A 25,123-nucleotide genomic window follows, 5' to 3' on the forward strand; every position below is an offset into this window, starting at 1 on the left:
AAGCAAGCCAGTAAGTAACATCCCTCCATGGCCTCTGCATCAGCTCCTGCTTCCTGACCTGCTTGAGTTCCAGGCCTGACTTCCTTTGGTGATGAACAGCAATGTGGAAGTGTGAGCTGAATCAACCCTTTCCCCAACTTGCTTCTTGGTTATTTTTGTGCAGAAATAGAAACCCTAACTACGACACACACCAACGACTTACTACACCACACACCAGGAATAGAGACATGGCCCCCACTATACCACAGACTAGCAATAGGAAACCACAGCTCCAAGACATTCACATAGGAGAGAGTGCTGTGAAACCATTTCCTCTGAGATAAAACCTCCATCATGAAGGGAAACCTTGAGGCACGTTTTAAGAGAAGATGAAGCATTCATTCCATCCTGCAGGAAACCTTCTGCCCCACCCCCTTAGAGACTTATTTATTTATTCTATATAAGTACACTGTCACTGTCTTCAGACACACCAGAAGAGGGCATCAGATCTCATTACAGATGGTTGTGAGCCACCATGTGGTTGCTGGGATTTGAACTCAGGGCCTCTGGAAGAGCAGTCAGTGCTCTTAACCACTGAGCCATTTCTCCAGCCCATAGGGAAGTTTCTGACGCTCAGGAAGCAAAAAGCTCAGTATCTTAAGGAACCAGATTCACTAGGCCCCTCCCTCCCTCCCTGAGCCTGTGTAATAGGACAGCTGAGCCTGAGGCAACAAGCTAAACAGCCTGGAAGGGACAGCAGCCAAGCTGCCAAGCAAGGACCCAGTCTGACCTTTGTGCTGTCTGCAGGCTGTACTGTGAGCTCCCGGTTCCCAGCTTCCCTGAGCTGAGGTGCGGATGAGTCATGGAAGTCACCTGACTCATCCTGTGTGGCTTCCGTCCTGGAACCCTGACAAGGGGCAGCAAGGACAGGAGCACATCCACGCCTCTGACCTCCACAACCCAGAATCACAGCTTCGTCACAGGGGAGGGGCAGCTACGTAGGCGGGGACTGTGGCTGAGCAGGCTCAGGCTATAAACCTGAAGAAGCTGCCCTTGCTAGTTTCTGTACAGACTGTCAGTCACACGCACCAGACTCCCAACGGGACTTTGCCATCCTCTGAGCTCACGCCCACAGGGCTCAGGCACTGGAATCCTTGGCATGGCCGTGTCCATACACTTCCCCCCACTCACACTTCCCTGTGCTCCCTAGGGGAACCCCCCATGCTCTTAGAAGAGAGAGTACAATGCTCATTCGTTCACCAAGCTGGACGGTGGTATCTGTACTTTTATCTGACCCCAGTTCCATATCCAGATTGGACAGATGCCTCTTCAAGTCTCCCCGGGAATCAAGTCACCCAACTAGCCATAGGGACACAGCTCTACCCACTGTGACACCACACGGCGGCAACAGGAACAAGGCTCCACACCACGGAACACACTAGCAGTAGGCATACGGTTCCATGACACAGCACATACTAGCAAACCCCCAACACCCACGTACGGTGTTGATGGGGTTGCTGGTGAGCCTCTAATCCCAGTGCTGGGGGACAGGGCAGACACAGGAGGATAGGGGGCTTGTTGTCAACCAGCTTCCATCCACAGTCAAAAGGGGCTTCTGTCTCAAGGGAGCAAGGCGGAGAGTTTCGGTGGAATACTCAATGCCCTCTTCTTGCTTCTGCACATATGCACACACCACACACACACACACACACACACACACACACACACACACACACACAAAGCCACACACACACACACACACACACACACACACACACACACAGCCACACACGGACGCACGGAATAAATAATATAGAATTAAATGCCATTGATCATCGCAATAAATAATACACAATTAATGACGACATGAAGACAGTTTACAAAGCACCTTAAAACAGTGATTCGGGGTTGGAGATTTAGCTCAGTGGTAGAGCTGCCTAGCAAGTGCAAGGCCCTGAGTTCGGTCCTCAGCTCCGAAACAAAACAAAACAAACCAAAAACCCAAAAAAAAAAAAAAAAAAAAAACCAAACCCAACAGTGATTTGGTTCTTCACATAAGACTGTGTGTGCACACAGATACACGGACCTGTCCTGGGCAGGGGACCTCAGATGAAGAGGACAGTGAATAGGGCTTAATAAGTTCTTGGATTTAAAAAAAAAAAAAACCAAACCAAAAAAAAAAAAAAAAAAAACAAGCATTAGTGTTCGTATTGCTTTACAAAAACACCAGAGTGACTTCCATTTCAAAACACGTGATTTTAAACAGAATTGACCTTGTGTGGCACACTGTGGTCGCCTCTTCAGCTCAGGTTCGTCTTCACGCCATGGTCAGACACATCTCTGAGATGCCCGGTCTCTCTGACTCTTCTCTGGTAGGGTCTGATTCCAAAGAAGGACTTGAGATCTGGAAAATGCCAGCTTACCCTGCCAGCCCAGGCCAGAAGACATGATTCCCCATCTTTCTTGGTCTCTCTCTCTCTCTCTGGAAGACTGTCCAGCCACCCCAGCCCTCAAATACTCACACCTAGGGGACACCCCGGAATCACACATGGCTCCCTGCTCTTCCCCAGAGCCATTTCAGTCCCTCCAGGTTGGTGAGTCTATCAGGTGACACCAAGTCACAGCGACAGAACCTTCCGGAGACCCTTCCTATACCAGCTGCCGTTCAGGGGCCCGAGGGAGACTTCAGTAGGGAGCTCCTGTGCTCTGAGGCAGTGTCTTCACGGATGCTGTAAGGCTGAGTCCCTGGTTCCTGCTGCAGGGATTTCTCTGCAAAACACACAGGATCTTATCAAGTACTGAAAATACTACCCAAGGCTGGATCCTAAACTCAAGGAATGACCGGCACCCAGGGTCTGGTACCCAGGCAGAAAGGGTGGGCCTGTCTGAGGCCAGGCCCCTGCCCAGCTCGGAGTTTTCTTGACTCGTCCTGTTCCATATCCATCACAGTTTGCTGAAGAATATTCCAGACACTCACCTGCCTCCTCCAGAGTGGTGAAGTACCGGAAACCCTTGAGGTCAGCAGCCAAGAGTGTGCGGAGCACAGGCACCTAGGACGCACACACAGTGTGATACAGGTCAGGGTACCTCTGCTCTGTTCTGTGCAGTGGGTGGTTCATCTGGATACCCTGAGTGTTCCAGGGAGAGTCTGTGTCTTGGTTAGGGTTTTACTGCTGTGAACAGACACCATGGCCAAGACAACTCTTGTAAGGACAACATTTAACTGGGGCTGGCTTACAGGTTCAGAGGTTCAGTCCATTATCATCAAGGCATCGTGGCAGCATCCAAGCAGAAGACCGGCTTCCATGCAGCTAGGGTGAGGGTCTTATAGCCCACGCCCACAGTGACACGCCCACTCCAACAAGGCCACACCTCCTAACCGTGCCACTCCATGAGCCAGGCATAAATAAACTGTCACAGTCTGCTTCAGTTTGAATGGACGGAGGGAGGAGGAGGGAAGAGAGAAGCGGGAGGAGGGAGATGGGCGAGCACTGCCAGAAGAGCTTACAAATGAACGGTCTCCAGTGACCATAAAGGTTAATGATTTAAAACAGCAAATCTCAGACCCGGACTAGGCGTGGTGAGAAGAAACCGTCTGACCAGAAAGCCAGTGTAGGAACGGCAACATCTGCTGACATCCTTCCTTCTTGAAACTACACAGAGCACATCCGTAGATAAGTTTCCTCTTCTGAAGCTCCCCTGTCCTCCCTATAAAGCCAGATCATCCTGGGCACACGCTCCACTCCCTTGAATACCCCTGCCCTCCACGGTTCTGATTAAAGGGCACCCTGCGTCTGCAGAGGTAGGTCTCTTCCTTCCACATTGCCTCCAATAATCTCTAACACCCACGAGGACGAGAGCTCTGCACGCAGGCGCAGCACAGTGGCCATGAGCATGGTCCTGGACCAGAGCCCTGGCCTGACGTTCCCAACACTGAGCACATAGACAGCATATGTGGGTCGGCACCGACTGCAGGAAGATGAATTCAGATGGTTGGTAGCCTGCCAGGTTAGAACCACAGCCAGCAGAGAGCCCTGGTGCGGGTGCTTACAATGACGTCATGTGACATGGGCGCTTACAATGACGTCATCTGACATGGCTGCTTACAATGATGTCACCTGACATGAGGTACTAATAATGCTGTCATTTCAGATGGGGTGTGTATAATGATGTCATCAGACATGGGATGCTTATAATGATGTTATGGCTTAGAGGTATCACTGAGGAATTTAAATTTTTTTAGTTTTAGTGTTTTGTTTGTTTTGACTTTTTTAATTTTTTTTTTTTAGATTTATTTATTTTATTAATATGAGTACACTGTCACTCTCTCTTCAGACACACCAGAGGAGGGCATCAGATCCCATTACAGATGGTTGTGAGCCACCATGTGGTTGCTGGGATTTGAACTCAGGACCTCTGGAAGAGCAGTCAGTGCTCTTAACTGTTGAGCCATCTCTCCAGCCCTTGTTTTGACTTTTTTGACAGAGTCTTAACTCTGTAGCTCTGGCGAGCCTCACACCTGATACATGGCCCAAGCTGGACTCGAACTCATGTCAGTACTCCTGCCTCAGCCTCCTTGAAATGGTTTGTATATGCTTGGCTCAGGGAGTGGCACTATTAGGAGTAGCCCTGTTGGAGTGGGTGTGTCACTGTGGGTGTGGGCTTTAAGACCCTCATCCTAGCTGCCTGGAAGCTAGTGTTTTGCAAGCATCCTTTAGATGAAGATGTGGAATTCTCAGCTCCTCCTGCACCATGCCTGCCTGGATGCTGCCATGTTCCCACCTTGATGATAATGGACTGAATCTCTGAACCTGTAAGCCAGCCCCAATTAAATGTTGTCCTTATAAGACTTACCTTGGTCATGGTGTCTGTTCACAGCAGTGAAACCCTAACTAAGACACTCTTGGGGCTGGGGATTTGGTTCAGTGGTAGAGCGCTTGCCTAGCAAGCACAAGGCCCTGGGTTCGGTCCCCAGCTCCGAAAAAACAAAAGAAAAAAAAAAAAAGACACTCCTACATACTGGGACTATGGTAGGTGCAATTGTATCTTTCCACACGTATCACATTAACCTAGGGCCATGGGGAGGCTGTGGACCCTCCTCATAAGGTGGCTTGGCCTTCCTACCTGTAGGCCAACAAAGGCCAGGGTGACACCTTTCTTCTGGAAGTCCTCCAGGAGCTCACTGAGTCCCAAAATCACGGTGTAGTCTATATTGCTGACATGCGTGCACTCCAGAACCGCGGAACGTGGTGGGGATGCTGGGGAGACAGGCCATGAGTCTGCCACAGAGCCTATGGCTCTGCAGCCCGACAGTGGAAAAACATCCGCCATGAGACCATTCCCCAGGGCTGTCGCCCAGCAATGGAACCAAGGTGAAAAGGATGGATTTGTGGAGAGAGCAACTTCCTTTGTACGTTCCCTTGGATGTCAGTTCCCCAGACAGAGGAACAGAAGCAAACACGGCCCTTCCTGACAGGCTATAGGGAAGCCACAGGGCTACTGCCCAGTGAGGGCTGTCCTATCTGCAGCAGACGCTACTCAATGACGTCTCAACCGTGAAAACAGGTGAGTGTCTCCCTGACCAAGGGGCCCGGCCTGAGGGTGTTGAGACTGTGGTGTAGGGGACGGCAGGAAGTGTGTGCTGCTCATCTTGATGGGCTCACATACCTTCCAGGGCCCTCTTCGTCATTGCCTCTCGGAGGGCATCAACTGCAGGGAAGTGCAGGCCGCTGGCCGGCTGGAGAACAAGAATCTGTCCTTCTGACACCTGGATTGGGGCGGGGGGTGAACGTTAGAAGCAGACAGGACAGGACAGTCTTCCAAGCTTCCCTCATTGCACCAGGAGGAACCCCTGACTCAAGTCCATCAAGTGGGGTACAGCAGGAGTGCGAGCTGGCAGGAGAGCTCCCAACACCCCATACTCAGGAGAGCTAGAAAATGCTCTCCCTCAGGAGCACCTAGGAAAGTAAGCAAGGAGGTTGTTGGGGCCTGGGGATTCCCACTCCCGCTCTCCCTACTCTTGAGCCTACCTGGGTTTTGGGTCTAGCTACAGAGTGCAGGAGAATGAGCAAAGACACCAGGGTCCCTGCCAGGATGCCGTATTGGATCTCCCAGAAGGACAGCAGGAATGTCACGCAGAGTGGTAACAGATCCAGCCCTAGGAGGAGTACTGATTCAGAGGCAACCCTCACCCCCATCCCTGTTCACTGAGCCCCACAGCCCAGTGACCAACCTTAGCCTCTCCTGGGGTTCATGGAGGTAGTCAGAGCCCTATAGCTGCCTAGAGGAAGATCTGGTCACATGAATAGAAGGTGTGGGTTGCAGCTGTCCTCTAGACGGAGGGCAGAGGTAAAGAATGGGGTCTCTGTCTACCAGGGTAGGACCTGCCTGGCCCATCCCAGCCCTCTGGCCTCTGAGCAGGTAGGTGTTGGGGTGGGGGTGGGGGTGGGGGTGGGGGCTCATCAGAGGATCCAGGGAAAAGGGACAGAGAGAAAGGTGTGTGTGTGTGTCTGTGTGTCTCTGTGTGCATTATGTGTTTGTGTGGTATGTGAGTGTGTGTCTGTCTGTCTGTCTGTCTGTGTATGTGTTTATGTGGCATGGTGTATGTGTGTGTGTGTGTGTGTGTCTGTGTGTCTCTGTGTGCATTATGTGTTTGTGTGGTATGTGAGTGTTTCTGTGTGTGGTGTGTCTGTCTGTCTGTGTTTGTGTTTGTGTGTGTGTGTGGTGAATGTGTGTGTGGTGTGTATGGGTGTATGTCTATGGTGTGATATGTGAGTGTTTGTGTATATGTAGCATGGTGTGTGTGTGGTGTGTCTTGTGACTCCAGGAGACCAGGAGGATTTATTGCCCTGGGCACAAAGTACTTGGACTCAGTCTGAGGTTGTACCTCTGATGTGGCAACCTAGACAGGCCATGCCCTTTCTGGAGTCCTAGTTTCCTTGGAGAACATCAGTTCCACACATCTACACTGATATATTTCAAGGCTGTCCTAAAGATGAAACCTGTTACACAGAAAACTGGGACACACACCCGACAACTGGCCAACGAGGAAGAAGGAAAAGTTAACCTCTGATTTGTTAAAGAAACCAGTGGATGAGGGGCTCTCAGGGCGGGAGATGGGGGAGACTGAGAGACTATTGTGTGAGGCCTTTCTGTCACCACCCCCTCAGGAAGAGATAGGTGGGGGGAGGCGAGGATGAGGACACCGAGTGGGGAAAATCTGCTCTCCACTCCATAGCTACAGAGCTCTGCCCAGCTCTGTGTGGACCGAAGTCCAGCTTCGCTCACTAAGCAGCCACCTCCAGTGTATCTTCTCCTAAGTTTACCAGAGTGCCACAGCTCCAGCTCACAGGCCAGGAGGAATAACAAAGGCCTAGGCATTCCCAGATGTCACCCCAGAGCTGCCCCGCTTTGCATACGTACTCTGAACAAGCCAGAGCCTCCTGAAGATCTTGACGTCAAAGAGCGGGGCCACAGCCATGATGATGACGGCAGCCAGTGCAGACTTGGGGATATAGTAGAACAGTAAGGTCAGGTAGTCCAGAGACAGCAGCACCAGGACACCTGTGGGGATGGCGGGTCAACTGGGGACAGGCACTCACCCGGCCACACCCACAGAAGGATACAGGCTCAGCGGAGGTACGGAGGAGCCTGGTTATCCACTACACAGACTTGGTAGAGAACCGTGGGCTCCTCCCCTCCACCTTTTCCACCCAAGGTAAAGAAGGGGTGGGGCTCACCAGTCACCAGGCCTCCTGCCGGGGTACAAACCCCCGTCTGGGCATTCACTGCTGTCCTGGAAGGCAACGGGAAGAAACCCATCAACCCCCCATGGCTGAGAGGAGAGCTGTCTGGCCTCACTGGAGGGCTGACCTTCCAGGGAGACCTGAAGTGGAGGTGACAGCAGGTGGTTCAGCCCCCTTAGCAGAATGAAGTGAGTTAGCTTTGCCACCAGCCCCCATTCCTCTCTCAAGTCCCTTCCTCTTCCTAGGGACTCTGTTTTATCTGCCCACTTAGTTTACTTAGGAAGGGATTCCTGCATGAGCCCGGGTGTGGCTCTATTACCACAACACTGGCTACTGCCCATTGGCCACACCACTGAAGAAACAACCCCGATCCTACCCCTCAGCACCCACAGCCATCAGCAGCCAAGAGCTCTTCAGCTAGGGGTGGGTGGGCTGTCTTCTTTCCCTAATATAAACTGTTTATTACTAAGTATGGAAGACACTGATCAAGAACCTCAACTATTTTAAGATCTCCCCTCTTCTGACTCCCCACATCCCCAGTTTCTGCTCGGTAATGCATGTAGCCCCTCTTTCAGCCTCAGAGCTCCCCCAGCTCTGAACCCAGGAAAACTTGCCTCCGAACAATGCATCAGGACAGACACAGATATGGATACATCTTCCTTTCCCCCTCTCTCCTCTCTCTCTCTCCCTCTCCCTCTCCCTCTCTATCTCTCCTTCTCTCCCCCACCTCTCTCCCTCTCCCTCTCTATCTCTCCCTCTCTCTCCCCTTCTTCTTCCTTTCCCCCCTCTCCTCTCTCCCTCTCTCTCCCCTCTTCCTCCTCTTCTTCCTCCTTCTCCCTCTCTCCCCTCTTCTTCCTCCTCCTCTCTCTCTCTTTTTTCTCTCTTTCTCTCCAACATCTCCCCTGGAACTCACTCTGTACACCAGACTGGCCTTGACCTCATGCACACAGATCCACTTGCCTCTGCCTTCCAAGTGCTGGAAATAAAGATCTGTGGCACCGTGCCAAGCCCTCCCCACTATTTCTTTTGGAATCAACCAGGAAGTTGTATCACTAAATGCTGGGCAGAGATGCCAGGAGCTATCCTGAGGGGTAGGTGTAACCTGCCTTGCTGGGGACAAGTCACAGCTTCCCAGAGGTCTTTAGAATGCCTGTCGGACTAAAGGAGGTAAGTGTCAAATATGACTAAGGGCATGGCAGGGGGAAAAGGGTCTCTGGACCCTGCTAACCCTAAATGTACGGAGAAGAACATGGCTACTCACCGCCCAAAGCTGCCAGTGACCGGGTAAGACGAGACTAGGGAGCCCAGCACATTGGTGAGGCCTGGAGAGAGAAGAGTTAACCAGGAGAGGCAGGGACACTAGGCTGACAGGAGGGGACTCAAATGCAGAACCACACAGGGGAAAGACAGAGAGGACCTGGGGCCCCTCACCCGGTGCTCATCCAGGGAGAGGAACCAAATCTATCACATTCCCTGCCTTGGAGTCTAGCTTTCTAACTCTTAATTCAAAGAGTTTGCTTTTGTTGTTGTTCCTGGAGACGGGGTTTCTTTGTGTAGCCCTGGCCGTCCTAGAACTTGCTCTGTGGACCAGATGGGACTTGAACTCACAGAGATCCGCCTGCCTCTGCCTCCTGAGTGCTGGGACTAAAGGCGTGTGCCACCGCCGCCTCTGCCACCACCACCCTGGCCAGCTTTTGCCGAGACAAGGTCTCAGGTAGCCCAGAGTGGCCATGAGCCAAGAAGGACTTGAACCTGCAGCTTTCTGTCCCTGCTTCCTGAGTGCCACCATCACCATGCCCCATCTAGTCTAGGTTTAAAGTAGACCTGGCTCAGGCCTCATGACGCCTTAAAGTCACTATCAGCAACCATGGAGAGGACCTTCCGGGGAGGGTTGCAGCTGAGAGGGTACCTGAGATGTGGCTGCTGCGAATGCTGAGTCCCCTCAGGGACTGAAAGGCAGCAAAGCGCTTTCCCGCTTTCCCGGGTGACATCATATTACATCACATTACTACTACTGCCTGTTGGGACCCAAGAACTAAGACCTTGGCCTACACCCACCACGCTCTGCCTGCTCAACATCCATCCCACACAGGAACCTTTACGGTGACTTAATCTGGCGACCACAGGTTCAAGTCCTACTCTTGGAACTCCCCTAGCACTAAGTGTAAGGAAGCCAGTCGCTACCCCAAAGGGCAGGTGTGACGTGACTTGCTTAGACTTGGAACATGGACAGCTACACCACTGGAGAAAAGTGACTCCCTGTCCCCAGCAGCCATAGCGGCCAGCGGCTCCTCAGACAGGGTGGGCGGGCTATCTTGCATTCTCTAATACATACCATTTATTACTGAGTATAAAAAATATTGGGCTGGAGAGATGGCTCAGTGGTTAAGAGCACTGACTGCTCTTCCAGAGGTCCTGAGTTCAATTCCCAGCAACCACATGGTGGTTCACAACCATCTGTAATGGGATCCGATGCCCTCTTCTGGTGTGTCTGAAGACAGCTACAGTGTACTCACATATAATAAAATAAATAAATCTTTAAAAAAAAAAAGAAAGAAAGAAAAATATCTATCAGCAACCTCAATTCCTGTAAGATCTCCCTTCTTTTGGCCCTGACATCCGCAGCTAGACTGAGCTGACCAAGGGTCATTCGAAAGTGTGGTAGACACACAGAAAAATGAGAAAAAGCCCTGTAAGACTGGGAATTACTTAAGTACCAGCCCCTCTTGAGTCACAGAGCCAAGCCCAGGCCTTTGAGAGTAAAGGCCAGGGCAGCTTGGTAGAGACTGAATCAATGGAGATGCCCGGCCAGTGCTGGCACAAACAGCTGAAGACCTGGTCTACTGCAGCGCCAGGAAGCAGACCCTCTTCACTGACCTCACCTTTCATGTTTCTATCTGGCTGGCACTCTGGAGGCTCCACTGCTAGCAGGACAGCCCTCTGCTGTTATTGACTTTTTTTTTTTTTTTTTTTTTTTTTGAGCTGGGGACCAACCCAGGGCCTTGCTTTGCTAGGCAAGCGCTCTACCACTGAGCTAAATCCCCAACCCCTGTTATTGACTTTTTATCTATTTATTATCAGTTAGTGTTGGGGATTGACGTGCTCTTTTTAACCCCTCTCAGTCGGGGATCCAGAGCTTCTTCACACACGGTAGGCAAGTGCCCTACCACTGAGCTATCTCCCCAGCCTCAGAATGAGTGCACAGCGTTCAATGTGAAAATAGGCCTCAGAACTCAGAGTTGGATGATTTCCCACGTGCATGGGGTGTCCGTGGATTTCTTCTGCTAAAAGAGGCAGCTGATCCCACCTCATTAGAGCCTTATTCACCAGTTCAGACAAACAGCCACAGCCAAACCCCTTCCATTGGACGGTTGTGGATGGCTGGGTACTGCCAGTGCTCTTAGAGGAGTGGCCCCAGTAGTTTCTAGGCTTAGGGCATTCACAAGAGCGAGAGGACCCGACAGGAACACCCAGGTTCCACAACATATTAAGAGGGGTACCATTATCAGTTTTAAGAGTCTTAGTGTGGGACTGACCCAATGGCTCAATTAAGAGCACTTGTTCTCTTGCAGAGGACCCAGGTTCTATTCGTAGCACCCACAGGGTGCTCATAACTGTTTTAATTCCAGTTCCAGGGAAAACCGTGCTACATTGAGCACGCGCGCGAACACACACACACACACACACACACAACTTCTTTAAAACAAAAAGATTTTTAGTGTTGTTTCAAAACACACCGGTATGTAAGTTAGATTGTAGGGACAAGTAAGCTAGTCACAGAATCCACCTGAGTCCTTAGTGACCCATGTGTCGTTGCCTGGAAGGAGGCTCTACTGGGAAAATATGGAGGTAATACCCTGGGCCCCCCTTATCCCATGCCCGTCCAGGGAAAGGCATTTGGGAGACTCGCCTGGAGTCTACCTGGCTGCACCCTCCAGCTCTCTTCGGGGCACAGGACAGGGTATAGCTTTCAGGCAGGGCAAAGCAGGTACTTGGCAGGCAGAGGAACAGACCACAGAGGAGGGGCTGCACGGAGCCCAATGGACACGTGAGGACAAGTCCAACCGGATATTTTAAAGGCTCCTCCCCGCCACAAACATCATACCCGATGCAATCAGACAGACACACAGGCACTGGGAACAGAACGGGTCTTACCGATGGCCAGCAGCTCCTGGTTGGCATCAATGCGGTAATTATTCTGAGAGGCTAAAGAGAAAGGGCAGTGGAGACGCTGTTAGCGATGTACACATTATGTGCGGGTCCCAAGCCGCAGGGACAAGTTTACATTAAGAAATGCTTACACACCCAAAAGCAGGAACTAGAAGAGATGGGTGGCTCAGTGGTTGGGGGCAGCAAGTGTTCAGGCTAGCCTTGAACTCACAAAGACCTGTCTGACTCTACCTCTCAGTACCGGGGTAAAAGTGGTAGGAATCCATGCCCAGCAAATAAATAGACATTAGAGAGTCTGACTTGGGTCAGGGATAAAGTACTGGAATGTTGGAGAAGGAATTTATCCCAGGCATAACCAGGACCACACAGGAAACATGATATGTGGAACTTTGAAACCATATTTTATTTTCGCTGGTGATGTGTGTGTTGCTGGGGGTGGAACCTGGACCTTACACGTTAGCCAAATGCTGCAATACCGAGCCCCACCCCAAGCCTCTTATCTGGGTTTTAGCCTCAGAATCAGCCTGTACCCATAGTAAAGAGGACCTGCTGTGTTTACAGTTCAGAACACAGACACCTATAATACGGAGCTGTAAGAACTGGGTCAAGGGCTGGAGAGATGACTCAGTGGTTAGGAGCACTCAGTGGTTAGGCTGTTCTTCCAGAGATCCCGGCAACCACATGGTGGCTCACAACCATCTGTAATGGGATCTGGTGCCCTCTTCTGGCCTTCAGGCATATATCCATTATAGATAATATATAAATAAATCTTAAAAAAAAAAGCACTTGGGTCAAGTGAGGGATTTCAAGAGCATTCCTTAGAAAGGCAAGACCAGGGGTTGGGGATTTAGCTCAGTGGTAGAGCGCTTGCCTAGGAAGCACAAGGCCCTGGGTTCGGTCCCCAGTCTCGAAAAAAAAAAAAAAAAAAAAAAAAAAAAAAAAAAAAAAGAAGGTAAGACCAAGGGCCCAGTTCATCCTGAGCCAGCGGGAGAAAACAAGGGGTTAAATTATTTAGGAATTCTGTGAGCCACCTACTAAAGTTGAAGTTTAAAGTCCAGCCTGATTAAACTTGAACTGTTCAGCTGGAAAGGGTGGCTCATTTACATCCCAGGCAGATATGCAGATTTCTGTGAGTTCAAGGCCAAGCTGAGTTTCATGACAGTCAAGGCCACGAAGTTTGGGCTGGTATTAAATTAACAAATAGGGACTGGAGAGATGGCTCAGTGGTTAAGAGCACCCGACTGCTCTTCCAGAGGTCCTGAGTTCAATTCCCAGCAACCACATGGTGGCTCACAACCATGTAAAAGAGATCCGATGCCCTCTTCTGGTGTATCTGAAGACAGCTACAGTGTACTTATATATAATAAATGAGAAATTGAAGCTATAAAAAATAAATAAATAAATAAATTAACAAATAAATAAAGCACCTCTGGTTCAGTGGGATCTGATTCCTTCTTCTGGCCTCTGAACTCATGTACACACACACACACTCTCTCTCTCTCTCTCACTCATCTATCTCACTCATCTACACAAATATGCACACACACACATGAGCAAACACACACACATGCACAAACACACACGTACACACTCACATACACTCACGTAGACTCTCGTGTGCGCACGCACACACACACTTAAAAAATATAATACATCTTAAAAAATTTTAGGGGTTGGGGATTTAGCTCAGTGGTAGAGCGCTTGCCTAGGAAGCGCAAGGCCCTGGGTTCGGTCCCCAGCTCTGAAAAAAAGAACCAAAAAAAAAAAAAAATTTTTTTTTTTTCAATTCAACAAATTACACTAAAAACAATTACAACACAGCCCACTGCCTCCTGGTTTGACATATCTCTATGATCCACGAGGCGGCCAGTGCATGCTGTAAGAGGCTATGCAGGGGACGATGTTCCTTAACATACATCTCATTCCAGTTCACCTGACATCATGCTCAGCACCGCATGGTAGGAGCAGAAGCCAGTGAGGGGGGCTTCATGGCAGGGCCTCACGCATCCACACAGGGCAGGCTGATAGGGCTCCTCAGAGTCCAAGTCCTGCTTACAGGGCATGGAGTATCCTCTGTCTGGACTCTGGGAGCTAGGAGAGTTGTGCCTGTGCAGACTGTACTCTGAGAGTGGCCGGGCTACGCTGGCCCTCTACCTTTATTCATTTTAAAACACATGCATGCATTACTTGTATTTAAATTCTGATTTTAAAAATTGGAATAGACAGACCAGGAGGCAGTGAGCTTGGCGGGAGGGGTGGGAGAGGAGTTATAGGATTCTTACCGAAGGATTTGGCCACAGCAATGCTCTCCAGGAGGCCCATCAGAGGCACCACAGCCAGTCCGACCCCCATGTCCTAAGAGGAGAAGGTCACTGAGCAATCCCCCTGTGCTCAGGAAGTCTCTTGCCAAGCAGGGACTGCCAGAGTAGGTTGGGCTGTCTTGGCGGCTAATGGAGGCAAACATGGGCAGCAGCAGGAGTGTGAATTTATACTGGAGAGGAAGTGCCACCTCATCACGAGAGAGAGAGAGAGAGAGAGAGAGAGAGAGAGAGAGAGAGAGAGAGAGAGAGAGGTGCTAAGAGGAACCTGGTTAATGCATCCTTCCCCCGTGTTTAAGAAGGAAGGGGCTTGAGGCAGAAAGACAAAGAGATATCCTGAGGTTGTGTCCGATTTGGTCTCTTCTCCAGTCTGCTGAGACACCCCTTCTCAAGGACCCGGCCCAGGGGTCACCTCAGCCTCAGCCACGCTGCTGGCTCTGCATCCACTCACCTGCACCATCTCAGAGAAAGAGATGGTCTTATTGTCTGTGGTCACTGAGAAGGGCGGCATCCTCACAGGAGAGAGCCCCTGGGCGATCTTTCCAGTCAGAATGAACGGGTGGGATCCTGTCACCTCAAAGGCGTAAGCAATCAGGGCCGCGAAGGAGACCACCAAGGCGTTGCGAGCTAGGGCAGAAGGGGAAGAGATTGGTGAGGTTGTTTTGATTTTTGAAAACGTGTTCAATTTATTTTATGTGTAGGAGCGTTTTGCCTGTGTGCACGCATATGTGCGTGCATGCATGCGTGCATGTGTTTGTGTACGTACCATGTAGGTACCTAGAGCCTGAAGTCAGAAGATTCCCCCAGAACCGGAAATATAGACAGTTCTGAACCACTGTGTGGATGCTGGTAATTAAACATGGAACTCTGCAAGAGCAACGAGGGTCCTTCACCACTGAGTCATCTTTCCAGCCCTGAGACCTCGTCTTAATGAGAGTAAGATAACTGGGTCAGAGTCACTGCATGTCATACCAGGGACAATACCCTTCCACAGCCCCCCACTGCATCCTGGGAGACTCGGCGTGAATAAATGAGGCCACAAGCGGGGATGAGCATGTGGCCCTGTGACGCACACAATCGTGGAGGTGACAGAGAGGAATGAGGATGTGGAGGCAGGAGGATTGTGAGTTTGAGGCTAGTTTAGACTACACAGCACATACCAGACCAGCCTGTGCTGTGTAATGTTCTGCAGTTACACACGGAGAGCTAAATTACAGGGAGGGGCTATTTTAAAAGCAGTGGAGAAAAGGGTCAAGCACAGAGAGGAACAGTAGCACACTCCCGTTGGAGTGATGCAGAAGGCTAGAAGGCCGCAGACAGAACCTTTAAAGCATCGAGAGGGAAAAAACAGTAGACTTCTGTACCCATTCTACATGTGGCAAGCTGTCTTTGAAATATAAAGCAAAAATAAAAACCAATTCAGACATAAAAAACAGAAAGAATTGACCAGTAAGCCCACACCACAGGACGGTGTCAGCGAAGCTTCTGTGTAGAGGGAAACGCCGCCCCACAGAAGCCAAGAATGGCTCACAAGCATGAAGAGGACTAGAAACAGCGGCCATGTATCAGTGACTTTCTCCTTAATGTGTAGGGCTCCTTAAAAGCAGATGCAGGTCCAAAGGAGAAACGGTAACAACTCCCATCGTCTTTATATGGGATTTACAGTCCACACCGGGAAAACGTACGGTCACAGGGACATGGACTTTGGCAGGGAAAGAACCAAGTCCAGTTACCGTGTCACCCGTGAAGATGTGAGAAAAAGAGGCACAGGATCCTCAAACCCTAAAGAACCGTGTCTTAGAGTTTTTACTGCTGTGTACAGACACCATGACCAAGGCAACTCTTATAAGGACACCATTTAATTGGGGCTGGCTTACAGGTTCAGAGGTTCAGTCCACTAAGGTGGGAACATGGCAGCATGTTAGATAGGAGTCAGGATTATCACAGAAACATACACTCTGGGCTGCACGGATAATGGGTAGCTGGAGACGGGCCATATTAGTTTGTTCGGATATATTATAAATAGACAGATGGTCTTCAAAAGCGTCAGAGATCCACAGAATATGACATTTAAAATCATTTCATTTTTTTAAAAAGATTTATTTATTTATTTCATGTATGTGAGTATACTGTAGCTGTCTTCAGACACACCAGAAGAGGGCATCAGATCTCCATTACAGATGGTTGTAAGCCACCATGTGGTTGCTGGGAATTGAACTCAGAACCTCTGGAAGAGCAGTCAGTGCTCTTAACTGCTGAGCGGTCTCTCCAGCCCCCAAATCATTTTATTATTAAAAGATCTTTTGACCACGAGACATGTCTGCTCCTGACAGTTCCCTGTCCCCCCCCAATTCCACTTCAAGGAAGGTGATGAGTTTCAGAACCCCCATATGGAGTTGCTTCAGTTGTGGCTAGCCACTGGGCATGAAATGCTCTAACTTTATCTGCTGACAAAATGCGGTCCAAAATAGGACAAACGGATGTAGGATAGATGACGGCTAATCTCTGCCAAGACTGGGTAAGCTAGTCCTTCAGAACTCCTGCTTCACTTAAGGTCTGTCAGATGTTCCGGGCCAGAAGGCTGAAGACTGATGCTCCAACGTTATATGAAGTATTAGAGACTGCTCAGTTGGTAAGCTATCTCTGCCATCTCTACGATTTTTGGAAGCTGCGTCCCTGTGCTTCATGTATACCCAGATAATAATAATAATAATAATAATAATAATAATAATAATAATAACCCAGTAAGTAATAACTTGGGTTAATGATAGGAAAGTAGATTCTAACAGCATAGAGGGTAGGTATCTGCCCAGCTCTTGTGCTGTTTAAGGCTTATTGTAAACAATAAAGGTTGTGTACTGTGGCAGAACGTTCCCCTCATGAATAGAGATTTCAGGGAACCAATCACTGGGAGAAGAGTAGGCGGGACTTCTGGGTCAGAGAGGGGAAGAGAGGAGTCAGGAAACGGTGACTTGCTTTTGGACAGGGAAATCTTGGAGGAAAAGTGTAACTAAGAACACCACCACCGGGGCTGGAGAGATGGCTCAGTGGTTAAGAGCCCCAACTGCTCTTCCAGAGGTCCTGAGTTCAATTCCCAGCAACCACATGGTGGCTCACAACCATCTGTAAAGAAATCTGATGCCCTCTTCTGGTGTATCTGAAGACAGCTACAGTGTACTTATATATAAAAATGAATAAAAAAAAAAAAGAACACCACCACCCCCCCCGGCACCCACTGGTTTAGATCACGAATGGAGAGGGGCTCATGAGACCCCATCCCTAGCAGTTGACAGCTGCTGGGGAAAGGAGGGTGGCCTCTCCGTAGTCTGCTCCAGCAGAGAGCCAGACAGCACTGTGGAATGTATACAGTGCTAATTAGACTCAGTGAGTTGCTTAAAATGATACATGAACATGGGAGGGGATGTGCTGGAGTCAGTCATGGAGAGAGAATGCGATCAGGATACTTTGTAGAAATGTATGAGAATGTCAAAGAATAAATTAAAGTATTTTAAAGGAGGCCTGGAGATGGCTTAAAGGATAAGAGCTCTGGTTGCTCTCCCAGAGGACCCAGATTCAATCCTCAGCATCCACGGGACCACTACACGGCTGTCTATGGCTCCAGTTCTGGGGGATATGACGCCCTCTTCTGGCCTCTGTGGGCACTGCATGAACATGGTACACAGACACACATGCAGGCAAAAACACTCATATACATGAAAGCTAAAATATGCTTTTACAAGTAATGATCATCCTGTAAATAAAAAGAAACAAAAGAAAGGCTAGAGTTGGTTGGTCTCCGTGGAATTTGATTTCTTCTGCTGCTGTGCTGAGCTAGTGAGTCCCTGCAGAGGCACGGCACACCTCTGGTCTCTGTCCACCAGATGGCAGCAACACCGTCCCCACTAAGTGACAACTATGATCCCCAATGTCACCATCCAGGCCTGAAAACTATCTGAGGCCTATGTCTTCAGCTCAGCACGGGTGGGAAACGCCTACGCCCACAGCACTGGCCGCTGTGGGACCCGCTCCTCTGCCTGCAGGTCCCCTCACCTGTTGTGATGGTCCACACTAGCCCACGGCTGAACTTCACGCCAAGGGGCATCTCAGGACGGGGAGGAGGCATGTGTTCACGCATAAGCTTCAGCACAAGCAGCAGCACCATGCAGACCAGTCCCAGGATGGCATCGCCCACCCTGCAGACGGGGGTGTGGTACAGAGGGGAAGGGGTGTGGGGGACCAAGAGGGAAGGGGGTGGGAGAAGGGGAGGAAGTGGAGTGGCAGGTGAGGGTAAGGAGGCGGGCGGTCAGCATGGACTCAGTTCATGGCTGCTCTTTCCTTTTATTGAGCCAGGGTTTCCCTGTACAGCTCAAGTCCTTGAACTTGTAATCCTCCTGCCTCAGCACCCCAAACGACAGACTCACAGACAAAAGTATAACTCTCAGGGGTAACTTTTGCTGCAAGACTCTCTCCCTGCCCCACTTTCTTTTTCGGAGCTGGGGACCGAACCCAGGGCCTTGCGCTTGCTAGGCAAGTGCTCTACCACTGAGCTAAATCCCCAACCCCTCCTGCCCCACTTTCTACCTTCGGAATAATCTGTGTCTCTAGTCTATTTCAGAACTACTCTGGCCTGGGAAGGACACACCCCTGTGAGGGCTGGGAGGTGAGAGGCCCCTCATCACCATGGTAACTGGACTATTGGCCCCGTTTTTTTTCAGTCACGAGTCTTCTGGCCTTTGGATGCTTGGTCTGATCCCAAGTGGTCTGCAGGCCTTGGGATTACATAGTCAGTGACACCCTGCTCACTGCACTCTCTCTCCGTAAGGAATGTGAATAGCCAGTCTTACTCCCCTGCCTCCACCAGGGCGACAGGAGGCACCCTGCCACTGGCTTTAGGCCCTGGGGAGCCCAGCAGACTGCCCTGGGCTTGGGTGGCTCCCCAAATAATTTCTGGCCTAAGGAATAGGCCATTCATCCTGGCTTCCACTGCACTGATGCCGTATTTAACTCTCCGGAGGAAAGGCCCCCCCTGTGGGTTCCCCGGCTCTCTGGCCCTGCCCACTGCCCACTGCCTCTGTACCCTGCATCAGTTCCTGGTGCTGTGTCTGTGGTCTCGCCCTTACTGAGAACATTGGAAGTGAGACAACTGTCTGGCCTTTCTTTTTCTTTTTTTTTTCTTTTTTTCGGAGCTGGGGACTGAACCCAGGGCCTTGCGCTTGCTAGGCAAGCGCTCTACCACTGAGCTAAATCCCCAACCCCCTGTCTGGCCTTTCTTGACTAACCGGCTGGAGGTAGGCTGTCCGCACTGCCCAGGTCCTTGCTCCAATGCTGCTAACTCTGGGCCTGGCCTGGCCTGGGTATCTGCACGTCTTAACCTGCTGCAGGGTGACCGACAGCTCTTCTCCCAGGGCCCATGTGAGAAAGAACAGATGCCACCCCTGGATGGGCATGAAGGTGGGGGTGGCAAGGGGGTCTGGAAGGAAGGAGAAAAGCCAACAGGTACCTGGTCTCTCCGATGTGGAGGAAGGTGTGGTACACCTGGAGGAAGAACTGCCGGGGAATGTTCTGCAATCCCAGCAGGTTCTGTTCAAACAGAGGAACCATCAGATGACCGCCCACCAGAGGCCAGCTCCTCTCACACCTCCCCTGCCTCTAACCCTAACCCTAACCCTCTCTTTCCATCAGGAGAGCCTCTGGAGTCCCATACTGGACACAACAATCCCCAGGGCCATGCTGTCTTAGGGCTCCCAGGAGACTACCAGGTGATTCCTAAAAGCCCCAAAGGCAGGAGAGTGATATATATATATATATATATATATATATATATATATATATATATATAAAAATATATATAAAAAAATACATATTTTTAAAGATTTGTTTATTATATATGAGTACACTGTCGCTGTCTTCAGACACACCAGAAGAGGGCATCGGATCCCATTACAGATGGTTGTGAGCCACCATGTGGTTGCTGGGATTTGAACTCAGGACCTCCAGAAGGGCAGTCGGTGCTCTTAACCGCTGAGCCACCTCTCCAGCCCCTAAACACGTTTTTTTAAAAACTAGGTGGGCAGCTAGGATTGCAAAATGGGGTACAGAGGAGGATCCACCTGTTGGCATTATGGCCACACAAGAGACCATTCAATGCTTACAAGGGAAGGGAAAAATAAAAACACTCTACCTATGTACTAAAACTGAATTACTGGGGGCTGGAGAGATGGCTCAGCGGTTAAGAGCACTGACTGCTCTTCCAGAGGTCCTGAGTTCAATTCCCAGCAACCACATGGTGGCTCACAACCATCTGTAATGGGATCCGATGCCCTCTTCTGGTGTGTCTGAAGACAGTTACAGTGTACTTGTATACACTAAATAAATAAACCTTAAAAAAAAAAAAAGAACAGGGGTTGGGGATTTAGCTCAGTGGTAGAGCACTTGCCTAGCAAGCGCAAGGCCCTGGGTTCAGTCCCCAGCTCCGAAAAAAAGAAAAAAGAAAAGAAAAAAAAGAAAAAAAAACAAAGAAAAACAAAACCAAAACTGAATTAGGTCCTTTCCCAAATAAAGACAAGACACCGGCACAGGGGTGCACGGGACTCCTCCTCACTCACACCACACTTTGCTAAGAGTTGTTTGCTTGTTTTGTTTCAGTGGACACAATGACAAGCTTGCCATCTAGGGGTCTGGGATGCCTTGGGAGTTAAGACTTGAAAGTGTGATCTGGTGCCTCAAAATCAGGGTGGGAAAAAAGAAAGAAAGAAACAAAGAAAGAAACAAAGAAAGAAACAAAGAAAGAAAAAGCCAGCACTGCCCACACACACATACCTATCCTACAATTCTCAGCCCGCACAGAGAGGCAGAGCAGCCCTGGCCTCCTGGAGTTGTGCAGTCCAACGAGCCAAGGGCGTGGCCCTGAGTGTTCCACCAGGGGCCCATGCTGCAAAGGGCAGGATAGAGTTCGGTTTCACTCTGCACAGGCGTGCTAGCTGCAGGGACACTTTAGACCACAGCCCCATCCTTGTGGGCTGGTAGCCGTGAAAGTCATTTCTACCCTCGGTAACTGAAGACTGAGTTTTAGCACTTTTGTAGATGTCTTACAAACCACTTTTTTTTTTTTTTTTTGGTTTTTTTTTTTCGGAGCTGGGGATCGAACCCAGGGCCTTGCGCTTCCTAGGCAAGTGCTCTCCCACTGAGCTAAATCCCCAACCCCACCAACCACTTTTAAAAAAGAGGCTGGCGTACTTAAAGCCTAGTAGAGAGTAGCAAAGCCATGCATGGAAGTCAGATATGGGATGTGACTTACTGCTGGGGCCTGGCGGCTGCCTGGCAACCATGAATCTCCCAATGAGTTGATTGTAAAAGATAGGACAGAAAACACCAGGCACCAGGGCACAATAAAGCCAAGGTACCAGCCCCAGGCTACCATCTGGGAAACCTGACCCTCACTCAACAACTCCCTTAAGGTGTGGTGGTTTGTATATGCTAGGCCCAGGGAGTGGCAATATTAGAAGGTGTGGCCTTGTTGGAGTGGGTGTGTCACTGTGGGTGTGGGCTTTAAGACCCTCATCCTAGCTGCCTGGAAGCCAGTCTTCTCCTAGCAGCCTTCAGGTGAAGATGTAGAACTCTCAGCTCTGCCTACACCATGCCTGCCTGGATGCTGCCCTGTTCCCACCTTGATGATGATCGACTGAACCTCTGAACCTGTAAGCCGGTCCCAATTAAATGCTGTCCTTTATAAGACTTGTCTTGGTCATGGTGTCTGTTCACAGCAGTAAAACCCTAAGACACTTGAGAATGTGCTTCTTGCCCCACAGTGAAGGGCTGCAGGCGCCATGCAGCACGACTGGCCTTGGTCTTACTCCCAGGCACGACAGCAGCAGCCACAGGAGCAGAGTCTAGCGGACACTGTGCCTACCTTGACCTGTCCAAAGCCAATTGTGATGCTGGCAGCGGATGTGAAGCCTTTAATGACAGGGCAGGAGATGAAGTCCAGCAGGAACCCTGTGGGAGAGAAAGGAGCGAGACCATTAACCCTCTCAGCTTCAGGAGGAGAAGGGGTACGTGTGGCCCAGGGGCTGGGCGTAGAGGGCAGCTAAGGACTGACGTCTGACATGCTACTTGGGATATTTTCTTTCAAAAACTTATGTTGTGCATGTGTGTGTGTGCTTGTGTGAGTTTATGTGCACCATGTATGGCCAGAAGGGGATGCTAGATCCTGTGAAACTGGAGCCATCGTTGGTTCTGAGTTGCCCTTGCAGGTGCAGCAAACCCCGTCCTCTGCTCACGTGGTGCATGCTCTTATCAGTGAGCCGCCTGTGGTGGTATGCCTACCCCAGGGAGTGGCGCTATTTGGAGGTATGGCCTTGTTGGAGTAGGTGTGCCACTGTGGGCTTGGGCATTAAAACCCTCATCCTAGCTGCCTTCTGAACAATGCTTTTGGCCTCTATCCAGAATACAGTAGCAATGGAGGCTGTCCCACCCCTGTATACAGAAATGCACAGAAAAGCACCCTGGGAGGACCTGGTACCCCAGGAGAAGCAGCCTGAAGCCACTACCCACAGCAGGAAGACAGGGTCTTACCCAAATGCAGGAGCCCCATGGCCAACTGGATACACCCAGACAGGAAGGCAAGCAGCACGGCATAGGCAGGCTCACGGAAGGTGTAGTAGGATACCAGGAGAGACATGATAGCCGTGGGGCCCAGAGTCACGTCCCGGGAGGTGCCCAGGACGAAGTACACGAAGCACCCCATGAAGGCAGAGTAGAGACCGTACTGTTGGGGAGAGACTACAGTGAACACCAGGAGGCCCAGGCTGGTCACTACGCACTCTCTGTTGTCAACCTTGCATTAGGGCACCCCAGCACACACCAGAGGATGCACCTCTCTCCTTCCATTAACTACGGAAGGAAGGGCTTGGGGGCTGTCTGCTGGAGGCTCGGAGGGCTGGGTGTTTATATGTGTGAGTCTGAAGACGTGTTTATTTTTTAAATTTCATGTGCCTGAGTACTCTGCCTGCAATTATCTATGCGTACCACGCGAGTGGGAGTGATCTCAGAGGTCCACGTTAGATCCTCTGTAGCTGGAGTTACAACTGCTTGTTAGAAGCTGCCCCATCTGGGTCCCGGGAACTGAACCCAGGTCCTCTGCAAGAGCAGCAAATGCTCTTAACTGTGGAGCCATCTTTTAAAAGATACTATTTACTGTATGTGAGTACAGTGTTGCTCTCTTCAGACACACCAGAAGTGGGCATCGGATCCCATCACAGATGTCTGTGAGCCACCATGTGGTTGCTGGGAATTGAACTCAGGACCTCTGGAAGAGCAGTCAGAGCTCTTAACCACTGAGCCATCTCTCCAGCCCCACGTTTCTAATCTTCTTTTAAAGTCTGTTGTCTTGCGATTGAGTCTCGCTATGTAACCCTGTGATATAGTTTGGCCTCGAACTCTCAATCCCCCCGCTTCAGCTTCTCAAGTGCTAGGATTTCTAAGCAGAAACCACCAATAAAAGTACCTGGCTGTTCTTAAGGCCACCGAGAGGCATGATTCGATCCCTAGATGGAAAAATCTAGGACCAGCTTGGCACCAAAAATAAGTCACAGGTTAAGAGATTAGACACAAAGGGACCGTCTGGGTCGGACACATAGAAGTGTTGGACTCCATGGTTGATGGTTCATCCTGTGGACAGACACTGAGGAATGGGGAGGGATCAGGCTGAGGGGAGGGGGCAGCTAGCAGAAAGGTCAGCCACTTCACCTGGGGCGGGAGTCCAGCCACTTCTGCATAGGCCAGGGCCTGGGGGATGACGGTGAGACCCACGGAGAGTCCAGCGATGATGTCCATTCTCAGCCACCGCAGAGAGTAGTTGGACAGCCAGGCCAGGACGGGTAGCCTCCTCCTCAGGGCCGCACTGGAGCAGCAGCGTGTGTCTGCCATGTCCAGGCTGGGGGGATCTGGCCTGACCCAGACCTTTCACAGATCTGGGCATGGGTGACACGGAGCAGTGATCAGGGGCTAAGCTTGGGAGAAGGTAGCATTATCTCCCCAAGAGCATTAGGAGCAGAGCCTGCCTTTTGTGGGAGACAGGCTCAGCCAGGTGGCTAAGTTTATCAAACCACGATGATCTGGAAGCCAGCAAAAATGTGCACATGGGCCTGGACCAAGGATTCAGGAAGGTCCCTCTTTCCCTTCTCTGGGCCACAGCCCCTGAACCCCACTGTCTATAAGTTTTGGTGTCTCTCCATTATCAACTTACCAACAAAACCTGGCAAACTAGTTCTTCATGGGATGCCTAAAGACTAAATTTTCACCTCTGAAGAACTGTGTTTCTTTCTTTTACCCCCTCCCCAGGGAACCTGACTATCCAGTCCAGAGAGAAGCAGGTCCTATAGACTCAGGCTTCCGCTGGCCAGCAGAGTGTGTGAGTGGGCGGCCAGACGGCCCCAAGGAGTCACACCTCACCACCGCAGAGGGCCACCTAGGTGGAAGAGCTCCATTTACTACTGAGGACTGCAGTTGGAGGAAAGGGGGCGGGAGCATCTCACATCCTTGAAGTCAAGATTTACCCGGCACCTGCTTGTGGCATTCATAACCCGGGAGGGGGGGGCCTGAAGATTCTAGTTTGTGACCAACTAAGGCTCCTAAATTGATTCTAGGTGTGTAGCATCCGCTAAGATCCGGGTGTGTACACACACAGACACAGACACAGACACACACACACACACACACACACACACACACACACACACACGCACACGTCCCATAGCTGACTCCCCGTTACTGGTCCATACGCTCCAGCCCTTGAAGTGACACTTTGGACAAAATCCACTCCTCCCCACCCCCACTCCGCTGCTAGCGGGGGATTCAGTGATCCGAGGTGAGGGGCGGGGACTGAGGTCCTGGTGGGGAACACAAGAGAGC

General features: G+C 50.6%; 1 protein-coding gene across 1 annotated transcript; it reads right to left on the reverse strand.

Moving 5' to 3' along the window:
* Positions 1-2,164: 2,164 nt before the first annotated feature.
* Positions 2,165-24,183, reverse strand: Slc26a11 (solute carrier family 26 member 11). Its single transcript, XM_032912222.1, has 16 exons — positions 23,960-24,183; positions 22,787-22,979; positions 22,122-22,207; positions 19,713-19,792; positions 18,263-18,405; positions 14,664-14,839; positions 14,177-14,249; positions 11,880-11,930; positions 8,986-9,046; positions 7,719-7,774; positions 7,402-7,542; positions 6,009-6,136; positions 5,647-5,746; positions 5,104-5,237; positions 2,957-3,029; positions 2,165-2,748 (listed from the first exon to the last, which is right to left on the reverse strand). Exons 1-16 carry the CDS (start codon positions 24,137-24,139, stop codon positions 2,645-2,647), a joined length of 1,779 nt encoding a protein of 592 aa, XP_032768113.1. The 5' UTR covers positions 24,140-24,183; the 3' UTR covers positions 2,165-2,644.
* Positions 24,184-25,123: the final 940 nt, after the last annotated feature.

This window comes from Rattus rattus, chromosome 9 (genome assembly GCF_011064425.1).
Source record: "Rattus rattus isolate New Zealand chromosome 9, Rrattus_CSIRO_v1, whole genome shotgun sequence".
Classification (NCBI taxonomy): domain Eukaryota; kingdom Metazoa; phylum Chordata; class Mammalia; order Rodentia; family Muridae; genus Rattus; species Rattus rattus.